Source organism: Pecten maximus, chromosome 3 (assembly GCF_902652985.1).
Source record: "Pecten maximus chromosome 3, xPecMax1.1, whole genome shotgun sequence".
Taxonomy (NCBI): Eukaryota; Metazoa; Mollusca; class Bivalvia; order Pectinida; family Pectinidae; genus Pecten; species Pecten maximus.
The window spans coordinates 3,791,374-3,806,520 of record NC_047017.1 but is presented as its reverse complement, the minus strand read 5'-3'; the positions used below and the strand labels follow the sequence as shown (position 1 = coordinate 3,806,520).

The window sequence follows — 15,147 nt, the reverse complement described above, 5'->3', positions numbered from 1 at the left end:
AATATGTGTCATTTTTTTTATAAAAACGATTTTAACGAGTCATTTCTGTGTTTTCATCGAAGTCATCATGTTAGCCAGTTCGATTATTCAAATGCCAAATACTTTCCGACGAGGAAAGAAAATACTCACTTGACATTTGTATATAGCTTTTGGCAACATTCAACTAATGGAAAGACATCAGTATGTATTTGTAAAGGGAGGTAAATATAAAACAGTTATGATACAACTATGATCTAAAGGATGTATCAATGCTATAAACTAAGGGGTGTATCAATACTATAAATTAAGGGATGTATCAATACTATAAACTAAGGGGTGTATCAATATTATAAAATAAGGAATGTATCAATTCTACAAACTTAGTAATGTATCAATACTATAAACTAAGAGATGTATCAATACTATAAACTTAGGGATGTATCAATACTATAAACTAAGGGGTGTATCAATACTATAAACTAAGGGATGTATCAATACTACAAACTAAGGGATGTATCAATACTACAAACTAAGGGATGTATCAATACTGCAAACTCAGGAATGTATCAATTCTACAAACTTAGTAATGTATCAATACTACAAACTAAGGGGTGTATCAATACTATAAACTAAGGGGTGTATCAATACTACAAACTAAGGGGTGTATCAATACTACAAAGTAAGGGATGTATCAATACTATAAACTAAGGGATGTATCAATACTATAAACTAAGGAGTGTATCAATACTACAAACTAAGGGATGTATCAATACTACAAACTAAGGGGTGTATCAATACTACAAACTAAGGGGTGTATCAATACTATAAACTAAGGGATGTATCAATACTATAAACTAAGGGGTGTATCAATACTACAAACTAAGGGATGTATCAATACTACAAACTAAGGGATGTATCAATACTACAAACTAAGGGATGTATCAATACTACAAACTAAGGGATGTATCAAAACTACAAACTAAGGGATGTATCAATACTACAAACTAAGGGATGTATCAATACTATACAGTAAGGGATGTATCAATACTACAAACTAAGGGATGTATCAATACTATAAACTAAGGGATGTATCAACACTACAAACTAAGGGGTGTATCAATACTATACAGTAAGGGATGTATCAATACTACAAACTAAGGGATGTATCAAAACTACAAACTAAGGGATGTATCAATACTACAAACTAAGGGATGTATCAAAACTACAAACTAAGGGATGTATCAATACTACAAACTAAGGGATGTATCAATACTATACAGTAAGGGATGTATCTATACTACAAACTAAGGGATGTATCAATACTACAAACTAAGGGATGTATCAATACTATAAACTAAGGGATGTATCAATACTATACAGTAAGGGATGTATCAATACTATAAACTAAGGGATGTATCAATACTATAAACTAAGGGATGTATCAATACTATAAACTAAGGGATGTATCAATACTACAAACTAAGGGATGTATCAAAACTACAAACTAAGGGATGTATCAATACTACAAACTAAGGGATGTATCATAACTACAAACTAAGGGATGTATCAATACTACAAACTAAGGGATGTATCAATACTATACAGTAAGGGATGTATCAATACTACAAACTCAGGGATGTATCAATACTATAAACTAAGGGATGTATCAATACTATAAACTAAGGGATGTATCAATACTACAAACTAAGGGATGTATCAATACTATACAGTAAGGGATGTATCAATACTATAAACTAAGGGATGTATCCATACTACAAACTAAGGGGTGTATCAATACTATAAACTAAGGGGTGTATCAATACTATAAACTAAGGGGTGTATCAATACTATAAACTAAGGGATGTATCAATACTATAAACTAAGGGGTGTATCAATACTATAAACTAAGGGGTGTATCGATACTACAAACTAAGGGATGTATCCATACTACAAACTAAGGGGTGTATCAATACTATAAACTAAGGGGTGTATCAATACTATAAACTAAGGGATGTATCAATACTATAAACTAAGGGGTGTATCAATACTATAAACTAAGGGATGTATCAATACTATAAACTAAGGGATGTATCAATACTATAAACTAAGGGATGTATCAATACTATAAACTAAGGGATGTATCAATACTATAAACTAAGGGGTGTATCAATACTATAAACTAAGGGATGTATCAATACTATAAACTAAGGGATGTATCAATACTATAAACTAAGGGATGTATCCATACTACAAACTAAGGGGTGTATCAATACTATAAACTAAGGGGTGTATCAATACTATAAACTAAGGGGTGTATCAATACTATAAACTAAGGGATGTATCAATACTATAAACTAAGGGATGTATCAATACTATAAACTAAGGGATGTATCAATACTACAAACTAAGGGGTGTATCATACTATAAAGTAAGGGATGTATCAATACTATAAACTAAGGGGTGTATCTATACTACAAACTAAGGGATGTATCAATACTACAAACTAAAGGGTGTATCAATACTACAAACTAAGGGATGTATCAATACTACAAACTAAGGGGTGTATCCATACTATAAAGTAAGGGATGTATCAATACTACAAACTAAGGGGTGTATCCATACTATAAAGTAAGGGATGTATCAATTATACAAACTAAGGGGTGTATCAATACTATAAACTAAGGGATGTATCAATACTATAAACTAAGGGGTGTATCAATACTATAAACCAAGGGATGTATCAATACTACAAACTAAAGGGTGTATCAATACTACAAACTAAGGGATGTATCAATACTACAAACTAAGGGGTGTATCAATACTACAAACTAAGGGATGTATCAATACTACAAACTAAGGGGTGTATCAATACTATATGTATCAATACTATATGTATCAATACTATATGTATCAATACTACAAACTAAGGGGTGTATCAATACTATAAACTAAGGGATGTATCAATACTATAAACTAAGGGATGTATCAATACTATAAACTAAGGGGTGTATCAATACTACAAACTAAGGGATGTATCAATACTACAAACTAAGGGATGTATCAATACTACAAACTAAGGGATGTATCAATACTACAAACTAAGGGATGTATCAATACTATAAACTAAGGGATGTATCAATACTACAAACTAAGGGATGTATCAATACTATAAACTAAGGGGTGTATCAATACTACAAACTAAGGGATGTATCAATACTATAAACTAAGGGGTGTATCAATACTATAAACTAAGGGGTGTATCAATACCACAAACTAAGGGATGTATCAATACTACAAACTAAGGGATGTATCAATACTATAAACTAAGGGGTGTATCAATACTACAAACTAAGGGATGTATCAATACTACAAACTAAGGGATGTATCAATACTATAAACTAAGGGATGCATCAATACTACAAACTAAGAGATGCATCAATGTTATTAACTATATTGCTTCAATTTGACAAATCACATTTTGATGCATTTGTCAAAAGTATGATTACTTTTCTAGTTGTGAGAGGACGGATATGTCTATATAATGACAATTTTCATGTAATTATTAATTAGCATGCTTATTAGATGGCTCCATATCTGCTTCGTTTAGCCAATCACAGAAATGAAATTCGATCATATCTCTGGCTGAATGAATCTGATAAGACTACGCTCCATATCTTATCTTCAGTTTTATTAACATATATACAATTATAAAGTAGCTTCATTTTGTTTGCCGATTTGAATGTCGGCTAAACGAATTACCCCGAATCCAGATGTTGAGGCCAGTAAACGTTACAGGTCAAACGTCTATGTTTTCTGTCTTTTCGTCAAATCAGAAATGACGATCAAATGTATCAAAAGGATATTTCAGCATCTAGAAAACGCGGATTTCTAGAAATGTTAGTTTGTATTATATATGAGAAATTCAAAATATAAAAATATAACTTAAAATACCGTGTTCCTATTTCGACGAAAAATAAACGCCTTGAATATTGTTGTATATCCATTTAGTTTTAATTGGAGTGGATAGATATTACTGCCATATTCAATATTAGTATTAGTCAATATCTGCCTATTTAAGATATACATACATCAGGACTATTTTTTCTGTGACGAACGAATCAGATAACGTCGTCAAAGTAACTATAGACAATGCGTATTATACATATCTTCATTACCTCATGCAATCATATTAATATGTTTACATATATACCTGGAGTATGTAAATCTAATTGTTCGATTAGTATATATGGTACTGTTACAGGATCGTTTATGCTGATTATAAAAGAAGATATAAATATTACAAAGGTGCATTGTTCAATATCGAAAAATAGAAATAGGCTGTGGGAGCTATACAGGAGTCGTCATGACAACAACTCAATGCGCTAGTTTCTGATTATTGCTTTATTGTTTAAATCGATTTATTTTGTATGTACATATCGTTGTTATTATTCATGTATCTATTTTATGCAAACAAGTCATAATGTAATTGATTTTATCGATAAATATATACTTGGGTGTCATTTATATTATCGGCTTTCGTTTAATTAAGGAGATAACATCTAGAACCAATATTATATCAATTCATATCAGTAATTATGTATCTAGAACTAATGTTATATACATTCATATCAGTGAAAGTGAAATACACGTGTCATTACTATCATTTAATACATTAAAAGCGATAATGTAGCGTCTGTTTATATATATATATATATATATATATATTTAATGTTTACATAAACTTACATTACATGCATGTAGTTATTATTATGTGTAAAAATAAATTGATAAGAGGCATTTTGAGTTAAAATACACGATTATCGTTTTTTTTTATATTACTGTGCAGGTTAATACAGAGTAATAAAAACTCCGTAATACTTATGTAGGGAGAATGATGTCATCCTATTATGACGTCACTTGCAACGATGCATACCATTATGTCATTTTATTGCATACAGAAACTATATTTGTCGGTATTTAACAGAAATGAGTGTGAGTATGTCATTTTGATTATTTTTGTTTATAGAAAACAAAAAGAAAAGAAAACAGCTTGCTGGTAGTATTGAACTTTGTTCCTTCCACATTGTGCTCGTTGTGTCGTATTAAGGCAATTATCTTATAGACAACCTTCGGTTTAACATCACTCGTTCCATTTTATACCTCATTTACCGCCAAACTGTATCACTTTCCTATTTTATCGTTTTTCCTAAGCAGTACCACTCATATATACTATATATCAACAAGCACAATGTTTTACCATGTTTCATGGATCAATATCGCAAAGTACCCAATACACATTTATACTGTGTGAAAAAATGTAAGTAACCTCATGAGAGTCTCCTCACCAACCTACCAATCACCCAGTATTGTATGTCTGAGTACTACATATCGTTAAAATATGTTAACTTAATTAATCCCATATTAACGTTCTATTTTAATCGAGAATCTCTATGACCTGTGTATAAATAACAGACATCCATATGCTAAGAAGGAATCATTTACGCGTCCTTTACACGTGCTGTACCTGCAATCGAAGAGTTTCTGCACGACTTGTCATGTTATATTACGTTTCATTAGAGCGAAATGCAATAAAAATCATTTTATGTGATAATGGTGAGTATTCCCTTGTATAATTATGTTTCTCATCGAATATTTGACATTTATGTGAATGTCGATTTATCAATTATTACGAAATGATATGAAACAGCAAATTAAAGTAAAAAAAAAAAAACATTTCTACGAAGAAGCATTAGAAGAAAATAATATATTTATTTTGATGGTTAAACCATATTCATTTACTTTAACCGGAAACCATGTAAATGGTTATCAAGAAGCATTCCTATTTGTAAAAGACATTGAAATTCAATACAGCTTTTATTGGAAATGTACATATCATAACATTGACCACGTGAAAAATAAATGTGTTCTCAAAAAAGGTACACGGTATCGGATGCTTTGATTGGACTATAAATACATGGATACAATACATTATTACATAGATTATTTTATTCCAAATGAAGCAGAGAAATATTGTTGGAGTATTGTATTGCTTAATACAAGTTATGTTTTTTTTTCTTCTAAATTTGCACATCAAGAGTTTATTCGTAATTTTTAATTTCCTCTCTATTTTATAGACTAAAAACTAATCACAACGACATCTTAATGTGTCATACAAAAACGTCTTTCAATATTAACACAAAAAATCACGTGGTTGAAAATTGGAAATTTCACTTTTATTGCGAATTCCTCTTCAAATCAATTACAATTCGAAATTACAAAGGTGGCAAAATTTGCTCTTCATTTGTATTTTTTCTTTTATATAGAAAGGAAACCACTTTCTTGTCGGACACAATTGATCAAATAGAAAGGGAAGGTTTTCCAATTAAGCACCAATAGACATTTTACTATTTCTGTTGCCGATTTATAATCAAGATATCACTCAAAAATCAATGAGCTCAACAGCACCTCTAAGAATTTATAAAAACACAAAATAATGTCATCATAAATTTGTCTTGGTAGTTAAGTGAGTTGATGGAATCTTTAGGAACCTGGTATCACTTCTAATTGTCAATTGTTACTCATCTTAATCATTGGTGTGAACTAATGATTTATCTTCAGAAGCAACATGAACAAGTATTACAAGTATGCTAATACGCAGACAGTGAGCAATGTCTTTATTGATAAATTTTTCGGATTTTAAAAGCAGATAATTATAAGATTGTTTATTTTTATAAACTGGAAGGGAGACATGGTATCAATAAAGTGCATACGATAATTGGCTTCAAATGACTGATTAAGCAGAAAAATTATCTAACACTTATCAGTTTCTGTTTCAGCAAAAGCAAAATAAACGTACGATACATTGTGGAATGATTTACACCAATTATATATACTCTCATACATGAGATTCTTGATACCATTTTCATATCATGGACAATCTCCTTTTAATCAAACGAACAAGCCTCTTCTGGATCCAAGTAGATGATTTCCAGGAAATGTTTCAGAGTATTGGAGTATGCAGTGCATGATCCTAACAGCTGAACTTCTTAGAACACACACTGCCTACGCCTATACAAGTACTTATTCTACTACACGGAGGCGGTATTTCAGCACCCGGCATAAAACATAAATGAAAAATGCAGGTTTTGCAAATACTTGTCAAAATGAATTGATTTACTAAAAAGACCTACACGTTCTTGGTATGTTTATACCGCAGCCAAAACAACCACCAACGAAGATTGTTACTGCCATTTAATGAGAAAATGCATTAAAATATAAATGAAAGATTAGTTAAAAATTCTAGATATACCTTAAGTCTAGAACATCCCATAATATCCGAATCCCTGCTGCGTTTTTCCACAAGCATCCCTGTTATACTGTAAGCTAAGTTCACAAGACGCCGTGATTTGTCTATATGGGATTCGTCAGCCTGGGTGGCCTTCCTTATCATCACTTATGATGGGCCAAGTGAAAGGGTCATATTAAAGTTATAGAATGATAAAATTGGAACATTTCCTCGAGCATCGACCAGTATAAGGATATTTCAATAATTAACATCATTGGGCAGATAGTGTTCGAGTACGAGCCTTTGATGTAGATTACTCACAGCCGAGGTGGAGACCTCTGGAGACGGGGTAGCTAATCCACATACGTTTATGCTATAACACCCGAAATCAAAACACTTACAAGGTCAGATGCAAAATTCATCAACCGTATCTTGCATTGACTTAGATTTCTAATAAAGACTAATGTATACATTGCACTACAAAAAGTATTTTTTGTTTTATTTTGCAAAATATCGAATACACATACACCCACTGGTAACAAAATAAAAATAATAATGATGATAACAATGAAAAGATAAGAATGTATTGTACTTGGACACAAATGCAATATCCATTATGGTGTACAGACCACAGATACAGAATTTTGTTGTTTTTTTGTATATGTAAGTATTAATAACTTCACGAGCAATCAGCGCTCACGTGCACATGTTCTGTATGATTTATGGTACAGAGCGAAGGATAAATGTGTCTTTGGCGCCACATGTAATTAACATGTATTATAAAATATGCCATTTCTTTAGAAACACAGTAGGTATGGATAAAATCAATGCCAAACAAATTAATTGCTTTCGTCTTATGTTCGTTTTAAAAACTTGGCAATTTAAAAAGCGGTTATTTTATTCCTGTTGTAATTATACGAATAACATATTTAACATATGGACCGCAGATATAATATTATAATAATGATGTATTTTAAATTATATATTCATATGTGCTGTTATACTTACGAATTTATAATTTATGATTTCATTTTTAATATTTTACCATATCATCTAGGGAAATAAAAAACTACAAACAATTAGAAGAAAAGCAAAAAAAAAGAAATTTATAGTAATGCAATTATATGAATAATTGTAAAGTTGTTAAAGTATAAGTCATGTTAAATGGGTATATTCATTCATTTAATGTGGAATTTCAAATAACCTTAATGTATTCGTTAAAACATGTTATAATAATAGATTTACTTTAATATTTTACTGAATGGCATTGACATAGTTAAAATAATAGAAATATATCTTTATATAAATATTTGTTTCTTATTATTCTGTATATAAAAATAACATTTAACCTTTACATATATAGATTTTTGGGATGTATAACAAATAATACACACACCTAACTCTAATATAAACTTGTCATTAATAAATATTTTAAAGATTATACAATAAGTATTCAACATGTATTTAATAATTGATTAATAAAATGTGTATGACTTCTAAGTACTAATTTACTTTTTATTTCTGAACATTATATCTGTAGAAATTCATAAATAATTCTAATACATTTCTGAAATAATATGTAAAAACTATGAAAGTCCGTTTCATGTTCATCCAAGTTTATTCATTTGCTCAATTTACTAATAATGATATGAGAATGTATCATACAATATTGTTTTTGAAATAGACATATTTTATATTTGTAAAATTAATCTATTTTTATTAATCAAGCTAATCGTATTGTTGCAACTATTGCAGAAAGTATTTTAATAAACATGCCGTCTATTTAAAAGTTGATGTAACGATTCAAATGTTTTAAATAATATCCTTTACAGCATATATAAACCAATAATAATTGTCTTTTTATATCAAATATATGTAGAATGCATATATGTATTTATTTATATAAACATTATGTTTGAAATTTCTTATGTTGTTCATTTATTACAATTAACTTTTTAATGCATAAGTTTTTGACTGCCATAAAAATATGTATTATAAAATTGCAATACGACAATCTTATATAAATTCGTGGTTTTATTTGGTTACATCGAAGGTTATTAATCATATGATTAAGCATTGTAGCAAATGAATTGTATGTCAATATGTTCATTTATCCGTTAAAACGGATAACTATGGATAGAGAAAGTGTTGGTTTTTGCCAGTGCCGTTCTCTTTTAAGCATTGATTGACTATAATTGTCGGCTTACTGGCGAAACAGTACAGGCGACTTAAGGACAGAAAATATGTGACAGAGAATCAGTCGACAATTGGTTTCATCAAATCAACAAATGCCTTGTCAATGATCTAATATGATGAACGAGTTTGGTCATTAGACTAGAAAAAGGCAAGAAAAACCAACAAAGGCTATCGTGCCAAAGCTAGAAGATACACCGCTACATATCGTCAGCTGTCACTTCTCCTGTCGTAGCGTTCAGTAGTATTTCATCCGTAATTATTTTGTCCTCAATTTTCGAATGTTTCGGAAAAAGTAACATTGTCAATGTATTTATTTCGTTAGTTTGAGCAAACATAATCCCCAGGTGTCAATCATTTGATATTATGCTTATAGACTACTCATTAAGGCCTTTGATGTCTGCCGTCAAACCGATAATTTATCACTTAGCATGTTCAAATTCTGTCAATTCCAGGAGAATAGAATTATAGATATCATAATACTTTAATGAGATATACCTTGTTCCATTGATAGATCTGTGTGTGTGGTATTGTACAGCGGTGTAACATTAGATTTGGCAGGAAGAATTGAAGGGCGCGAGGAAGTGTTCAAGTGGTTAAACCTCTCAGCGAACAGGACGACGTATTGACATATTATACATATTGTTGTTTTCCATAGACAAACATTTGTGTATTGAGCGCTTGAACAACATTCTATAACTTTGTATTAATAGTGGGTTTCCAAACCATTAAATACATCAATAGATATTGTTGTATATATTGGGTAAATCAGGAACTGGTGAGACATAAATATCTCACTTGTGTTTACCCTACAGAAACAGTGATTACCGATTGGTTTACTTCTGCACGAAGAATAGTTTATTTGTTCAATCATATCAAAAAGTATGTATATATTTTAAACCATAAATCTCATTTTGTGCGCCATTTTAATCATGAAGAAACAGATTACGTGTTTACTGTTGGAATGAATTGTTTTAAATTAGATATTATTTATACATAAACTGTTTCAAAATATGCTATACTATGTATTCGTCTATGGTAAATTATCCTTCTATGAACATATCTGATAAAGGATTTCGTATATTTTTCATATTTCCATATATAAATACAATCTGATTTTCTTGTATTCAGTTTTTATTTGAAAACTGTCACTGGTAAGTGGAAAGATAATTTTTTTCCTCAAAAAATGAAAGGATCTTGAAATAAAATTAGGTGCGCCTGAGATGGCGTTTTTCTACTATTTCAATTTAGGTTGAACAGAGGCTCTTTGATTTGCAATCTTCAGAATAGAAAGCACAAAGACGTTATGTTAAAGAGTATTTAAAACAGAAAAAATATCAGGTGTTTTATCCTCCGATCATATCGGTTTTTTTCTCTCTTTTTTTTCTTTTTTTTTGTAAAGTGAACTGTTAATATATACATGTATAAATAAACCTCACCCCTGATCATACAAAAATATCAACCATATGTGATTAAGTTTTTTGTTTTGATTTTTGTATTTACATATATGCTCGGCCACCCAGAGGAAAAGATTTAAGATTAACCCTAGGTACAAATAATAGCTATGAAGAGGGCTCATTTACATATAAAGAAACACAACACGTGAAATATAGACAATTCACAGAATGAATATGTATGGTAAGTAAAATATAACTATTTCAATCATTTCAATTCTATCATCAAAGTAGATGAAAGGAATATATTTGGATATTACATGTTCATTACATAAAGGGTATCAATGAAAATTATAAAGAATAGCTGATACTTTTTTCTTTCTTTCTTATTTGTCATATTTTTGTTTATTGAAAGTTGATTGTCGGGAGGGTTGAATAAAATATATCATAAATTTCCGTTTAGTATTTTGAAACTATTAGAATATTGAATTGCAAAGTTTATTAACCGACTAACACATCGAATGAGATAATATATAATATACCTCTATCTATTTCTTACGGGGAAAAACTATACAAGTTTATTAATGTCCTATGGTATAATAAATTTCTTGCTATATTTATACAACAATAATGAATTCTTTTATACGGAGTTATTTTTAGATTCAAATTTAAAACATTATTTTCATTGGTAGCCAACATATTCACACGAATTTGTATACATTGATATCAAAGTATATAAATATTTAACATTCCAAAGTGTTTTCTTTAAAGGATTTTTTTTATCTTTCTACAATTTATATCTATTTGAATACTCGATAGATTTTCCACGGTTAGAAAACTTTTAAAATAATGTCTGCATTTAGTAATACGTATATCCCCATATCTCAGTTGTTCATTTATGAAAAAAAACATGACATAGCCTCTTACTTATTTACGTATGCGAACAACACATATAATACATTTCATGTTTCTATTTTGAAATAATATAGTGATCATATTGTTTAAAAGAAATAAATCAATACATCATCATGGCTTTTACTAGCTATACTCATTTAAATCCCCGAACTAACTACCGTGAGAAATATTTTAATATATACCAATATCATGTTAGTTCTGGTATTAAAAACACATGTAGGTTTAACTTCTTGAATGTTAAGAGGAAATTTGTCAAAAAAGCATTAAACACACATTTTCATGATGAAATATTTATGATACGTTGTCTCGTGATTTATATGTTACAACATGCAAGCAGTTTTCTATAACCCAACCAGGTCCTTAATCAGAACAGGTGGGACGTTTCAGTTTTGTCTCTTAATTTGACGTTCACATATTGAATTTTAGTCACTGAAATTAAACACCGGATTAAGTCAGTGTAAGATAAACAAGATGTATATTCAATAGCGCGAGAAACAATTTATATCAGACCTAACGTTTATATCTACTGCTGTCATGATAAAATCGGGTTACTGTAGTTCAATTAATCTGCAAGACGAGACCGCTCGAAATCAGTTCAATACAGGTTGAAGGGCTTTGATGATCCCAACCAGAAATTGACAAATGATTTAGAATAACATCCAATTTGTATGAGGTCACAAGCCTTAATAGCAAGATGGAATGATAGCAGATTAAGATCACACAGAGGCATAAACTGTGTGCCCATATGACCAATACACTGCAGACAATACGGGCCAGATTTTATTTTCATAGATAATGATTTTAAATTGTTGATTCCACATATATACCAGACGTGATGGCTTAATAATGAAATGTCACATAGGTCGTAAAATTTACTTACCAGGCCAATTTATATACATTTTATTACAATGTTTATTACAGCGGTGAATTTAACTCCTGTGTGTATTCTTTCGCTCGATAAATAATTTCAATTTTTGTAAGTTTGGGTTTAACGATGGTATCGGCGCTAAATTACTGTGTGAATCAGTTTTAAGTCCGGAGATTGAGATTCCCTGTGCTTAACTGACTTTTATATATTTTTAGAATTTTAACACCTGGTTTTTAGAGTAGTGGTTCGTTGATAGCGATTACACTTTAGTGGTCTTATGTGACGATGAGCCAGCCACATGATCGAAGATTTATCAACATAAACACAACACATGGAATGGAATCGCAACCTAGCCTATCATTTTCTTGACATTATCCTTCAGCATGGCTTAACATCTCCCCCTTTTACGACCAGACAGAAAATAAGAAACGTCGCGAATACAGGCCATTTGATAGCACACTAAGGGTGGCTTGCAGTCTAGAATACCCGACTGATTGACTGGGTTCACTAATAGTAGCTGAACAAACAGGATTAATTTAAAAACAGTCGTCTGTTTACTTTCTTACACGATATCGCTTCAGTCAGCGAGAGCTTGTTGACAATTATAATAAACATTCTTTACCTAAATGACAGTGTTACCATAATTAGCATCGGCATAGATTTTTAATTATAATGGATATGTTAATTACATTATAATAAGTCTACAAAAGTAAAACATTTAAGTCGTTGTTGTATAAGTTAATGTTGAGGGGTGATACATAAAAGCTGACACCTGAATATACTAAAATTTATTAATATTTCATGTAAGTTTATCGACAGTATTTTTACTTTGTTTTGTCTTTTGTTTTTGTTTGTTTATTTGTTTGTTTTTTAAATGTGTTCAAACTAGAATTGATAACATATCCCTTCGATATAATATTATCAAAGTACATTATCGTCTGTCAATAAAGAGTCGTATCTTTCCATGACATCCATTTGTTAAAAAGTTGTTGAAAATGAAACCCCTGATATGTCCCATTTACAATAAGGATGGGAACAGGTTTCATAACATGATCCCCAACGTGTGAAAACTAAGTCAATATCAAATAGCAAGGGTTACAAAGGAAAAGGAAAAATATAGAACACCAACCTGAGTAGTGGTAAGGGTCCATGACTGGTTATTACGATGTTCGTCTGCACATGTGTATACTGAACTGTCAATGTACCAGAGCAGCAGCGGAATCACTCGAAGTCTGATGCCGTAGGTACAGGGATCCGATAACTCGATCAACCAACGGACACCTCCTATCCGTTCAACACCGACTACTACAGCCCCTCGATGATCACTGTTTGGGAAAATATTAATGTTTAAGTTACTGTATGATAAATGCGTGGCTACTGGGTTTCTTATCTGTTTAACTAGCCCCACCCCCTGCGTTTTAATGCTTTGTTTCCACAAACCGATTCACACGTTGAGTTTCCGGCTTCACCAGCCCATGACCTGCTGCCGATCTCTGAGAGGTGGCTTACTATTGGCGCTTCACATATTTACACGTATAGAATATCCAACTTTCCATTTTGCGCGCGTGGAACTGTTGACAGGCATATTATGATGGTCAACGTGGACAGATAAATATCTGTGAGTATAGCTAACGCGTATTCTTATTTGTCTTAACGTATAATCGAATGAGTTAAAGTTAGCCGTTCAGTGATATGACCACGGGGAACGCCGACAGAGTCCTAAGTGTATTCGTGTCCTTTGAATAGAAGTTTACTAGACGAGTATCGCGGGCTGGATATCTTCTCTTCGTGGTAAATCTTTTAGCTCTAGGCAATGGTACAACCGATATTATATATGACTGCTCAATTTTCTCCAAGTTTCCGCTTCATTCCCAACAATTTATGAATCATGAGGCTGGAAATGACATTTCTCCATCCGTTGGCTTCCAATACATATTCAATGTGAAATCTTAGAAGAAATGGGAGGAATACTTTGGTTTCAGGTCAATAACGAGGATGACTGGTTCCTCATTGGTATATTGGTATTCTAGAAATCCTAAGACGAACGAGTCAATATATTTAGTCGGTTGTATCACATACATAAATATTGGAGAAACTATGTAACTTAAATCTAGAGGAAATTGGTTTTATGGGATAAGTACGTTTTGCAATTTGTGTTTAAAAAAGAGGGTTATTAGTAAAATCAATAATTCAGTTATAATATATTGATATTAATATTAAATTGTAGTGGTCAAAATTGATATTTATGATAGCGAATCTTATCCTCAATAAGTACTTCTACTTTATTTCTATATGAACTTACAAATATTTGTTTTGTCTACAAAATCCCAAAGTTATAGCTAATTCAGAGAGAGAATTATAATGATAGCACTAATGAGGGCATTTTAAATAGTACAAAACACACTTTCGGATAAAATTAAATATATTTACACTGGTTGGTTTTTATTATAGCAAACTAATAAATCGCTTTTCATATGTGAATATACATAGGTATCTTATAATCGGCACCTTAG

The 15,147-nt window shown here is 30.9% G+C and overlaps 1 protein-coding gene across 1 annotated transcript in view; it reads right to left on the bottom strand.

Annotated features, from left to right (window-relative positions):
• The window catches only part of LOC117322973 (homeobox protein SIX1-like), a 48,301-nt gene extending 34,311 nt beyond the window's left edge, over nucleotides 1-13,990 (bottom strand). Inside the window, exon 1 of the mRNA XM_033877945.1 lies at nucleotides 13,764-13,990. Within this exon, the coding sequence (XP_033733836.1) occupies nucleotides 13,764-13,785 (22 nt within the window). The 5' untranslated portion in view covers nucleotides 13,786-13,990. The remainder of the gene's footprint in view (nucleotides 1-13,763) is intronic.
• Between the last annotated feature and the right edge of the window lie 1,157 nt (nucleotides 13,991-15,147).